Here is a 3,686-nt window from a genome sequence, read left to right on the forward strand (position 1 = left end):
CTTGGGAAGCTGAGGTGGGAGAATTGCTTGAACCCGGGAGCGGAGGTTGTGGTGAGTTGAGATGGTGCCACTGCACTCCAGCCTGGGTAACAACAGCGAAACTCCATCTCAAAAAAAAAAGGTGATCCATCCACCTCAGCCTCCCAAAGTGCTGGGATTACAGGTGTGAGCCACTGCGCCCAGCACTGAACTCACTCTTGATACACTCTCTACATCTCAATTTCTTCATCTACTAAATGGGTACAATAATACTTCCAACACCATGGAGTTGTGTAAGGATTAAATGAGAACAGAGGTATAACACTTAATTTGTTGCCTGGCACATAGAAAGTGATCCATAAATGTTATCTATTATTACCTGAATAAATGCTCAGCCTCCATGAGTCCAGTGCTGGAATGGCGTCACATGTAAGAAACAAGTCTAACCTCAGGGGGGCAGGGAAAAAAACAAAAAAAAGCATGTTAAAAGCAATTTTAAACCTTAATATATTAGATTCAATTCAAAATCCACAGCAGCACCTGTTAATATCATCTTTCCCAATTTTTTTGGCTCACAATGTTTCTCCTAACACTGCCCCTGCCCTTAACCCTCTATATCCATTCCCACTGTCAATTCACAATAAAAAAAAAAACCCTGTATTTTGTTCCTGTCCACATCGACTCCCTTTTTGTATGAGCAGTTCTTGGTCTACCGCTTTCTAACATAAATTAATCACCCAGTCTACTCCCTGAAATTCTTCAGCTGTTTTTTACTCATTAAAAAGAGTAGTCTAGACCGGGCACGGTGGCTCACGTCTGTAATTTCAGCACTTTGGGAGGCCGAGGCGGGTGGATCACGAGGTCAGGAGTTCAAGACCAGCCTGGCAAAGACGGTGAAACCCCGTCTCTGCTAAAAAAAATACAAAAGTTAGCGGAATGTGGTGGCGGGTGCCTGTAATCGCAGCTACTCAGGAGGCTGAGCCAGAGAATTGCTTGAATCCAGGAGGCGGAGGGTGCAGTGAACTGAGATCGTGCCACTGCACTCCAGGCTGGGTGACACAGTGAGACTCCGTCTCAAAAAAAAAAAAAAAAAAGAGTAGTCTAGGCTGGGCATGGTGTCTCACACCTGTAACCCCAGCACTTTACTTTGGGAGGCCAAGGCAGGTGGATCACCTACGGTCAGAAGTTCGACACCAGCCTGGCCAATATGGTGAAACACCATCTCTACTAAAAATACAAAAAATTAGCTGGGCAAGGTGGCATGCACCTGTAATCTCAGGTACTTGGCAGGCTGAAGGAGGAGAATGGCTTGAACCCAAGAGGCAGAGGTTGCAGTGAGCTGAGATCACACCACTGCACTCCAGCCTGGGCAACAAGAGCAAAACTCCATTTCAAAAAAAAAAAGTCTGGAACTGAGCAAGCAAAACTAGGCTCTCTCTTAATAGATGAGAAACAGAAGTGAAAAGAGACCAGAGGCAGAATTTTATTCTGTGAATATAAGTAAGCATTGCAAGTATATAATTTAGTATCTCTTCACCCTAAAAGCCGTAGTTATTATTATTATTACAAGACCCTGAGGGCTGTCTATTTAATCTATTTCAGGAGGCCACCATTGGAACCCTTTATATGCCCAAGTCAGTCATATCCTTGGAAGCCTTCAAAACACCCAAGCCCTACTGTGTTCTATGCTAAAGTGAGAATATCCCTAACTCACCATTTTGTTTTATAACCCTGTTCCACAAATACCACATCATGAAAGTCTGCCCTCTTGATACCTTAACAAAGGTTTCTATGAAAAAGTTCTATTTTTTTTTTTTTTTTTTTTTACCTAGCCCCTGCACATCACGGTTTTAACATTAGGAATGTGGAGTAGTTGACTAAAGTTGCGAAGGAATGACCAGAGGATATTGCCCTTCCCCTTTTCACCACTAATGCTGGTCCTAAAACACTACTCCTGTAGTAAACTTTTTCCCATGAAATACCTTGTTCTCCCCTATACGAAATATTTACTAGTTTCCTTTCCCTATTGGCACTCAAGCCATGCACGGATACATCTAATTTTTAAGTGGGCACAGTGGGTTCACACTAAGAACTTTGTCACACCAAGAGGTCACTCTCTAACTCTGAGGAATAGAATCAAGAACAACATAATTTTGACTTTCTTGCCCTAATTGTAATCATATCATAATTGAAAGTGAAATACTGTGGGCTGGGCATGGTGGCTCACGCCTATAATCCCAGCACTTTGGGAGGCTGACGCAGGCGAATCACGAGGTTAGGAGTTTGAGACCAGCCTGGTCAACATGGTGAAATCCCATCTCTACTAAAAATACAAAAATTAGCCAGGCATGGTGGTGGGCGCCTATAATTCCAGCTACTCAGGAGGCTGAAGCAGGGAAATCGCTTGAAACTGGTCGGGGGGTGGGCAGGGGAAAGGGGCAGAGGTTGTAGTGAGCCAAGATCGCGCCACTTCACTCCAGCCTGGGTGAAAGAGCGAGAGAGACTCTGCCTCAAAAAAAAGAAAAAAAAAAGAATTCTTTTATTGTTCTTGTTCATATCTGTACCTGCAATTCTAAACAGTGTCTCACACATAATAAGCACTGAAACAGTTTTCTAATTGTTTGGTGCATTTACAAAGCTAAGAAGTTACTTCTTCTGAAGTAAACTTGGGTTTCCTAAGGTGTTTAAAACTTATTTGTATAGCCAATAAAATGGCCAAACTGTCAAAACATTGTTCTTTTCTTCATTCTAACAATCTGCCTTGTATTCTCTGAAATCTCTCGTTGGGCGCGGTGGCTCACACTTGTAATCCCAGCACTTTGGGAGGCCGAGGCAGGGGGATCATGAGGTCAGGAGATCGAGACCATCCTGGCCAACGTGGTGAAACCCTGTCTCTACTGAAAAAATACAAAAAAAATTAGCCGGGTGGCGTGCGCCCATAGTCCCAGCTACTCGGGAGGCTGAGGCAGGAGAATGGTGTGAACCCGGGAGGCAGGGCTTGCAGTGAGCATTCTCTTCTTGAGATGGAGTCTTACTCCGTCATGCAGGCTGGAATGCAATGGCGTGATCTCGGCTTACTGCAACCTCCGCCTCCCGGGTTCAAGCCATTCTCCTGCCTCAACCTCCCAGTTAGCTGGGATTACAGGTGCCCGCCACCATGCCCAGCTAATTTTTGTATTTTTAGTAGCAACGGAGTTTCACCATGTCGGTCAGGCTGGTCTCAAACTCCTGACCTCAAGTGATCTGCCTGCAGCCCTCTCTTCCTTTCTCTGAAGGTAAAATTTACACTTGGAAAATAAGATGGCAGTCATATCTGGCAGTTAACTGTTCTCTGCCTCCGTGGGGCCCAAATCCAATCTTCTGAGGCAGCAGCAATTGTCAAAGCTCTGACTACCAGTATAGCACTGAGGAGCACTTCACAGTTTAGAACCATTTAGACTAAATTGACCCAAGTAGCAAACATCTATAAGAGAATCACTGCTGATAAGACTTCTATGAAGGATTCCAAATGTCTTAAAGATAACTTCACGGGAGTGGAAAGGAGCTGAACTCAGCCATCTGACTACGGAAGCGTTCTATAAACCTTTAGGCCAGGAATGGTGGCTCACACTTGTAATCCCAGCACTTTGGGAGGCCGAGGTGGGCAGATCACGAAGTCAGGAGTTTGAGACCAGCCTGGCTGGCGTGGTGAAACACTGTCTCTACTA

The 3,686-nt window shown here is 44.7% G+C and overlaps 1 protein-coding gene across 1 annotated transcript in view; it reads right to left on the reverse strand.

Moving 5' to 3' along the window:
- Window positions 1-810, reverse strand: part of R3HDM2 (R3H domain containing 2) — a 165,215-nt gene extending 164,405 nt beyond the window's left edge. The window contains exon 1 of the mRNA XM_011988547.1: window positions 359-810. Coding sequence (XP_011843937.1) covers window positions 359-461 — 103 coding nt within the window. The 5' untranslated portion in view covers window positions 462-810. The remainder of the gene's footprint in view (window positions 1-358) is intronic.
- Window positions 811-3,686: the final 2,876 nt, after the last annotated feature.

The sequence above is a fragment of the Mandrillus leucophaeus genome, unplaced genomic scaffold (assembly GCF_000951045.1).
Source record: "Mandrillus leucophaeus isolate KB7577 unplaced genomic scaffold, Mleu.le_1.0 Scaffold332, whole genome shotgun sequence".
Classification (NCBI taxonomy): Eukaryota; Metazoa; Chordata; class Mammalia; order Primates; family Cercopithecidae; genus Mandrillus; species Mandrillus leucophaeus.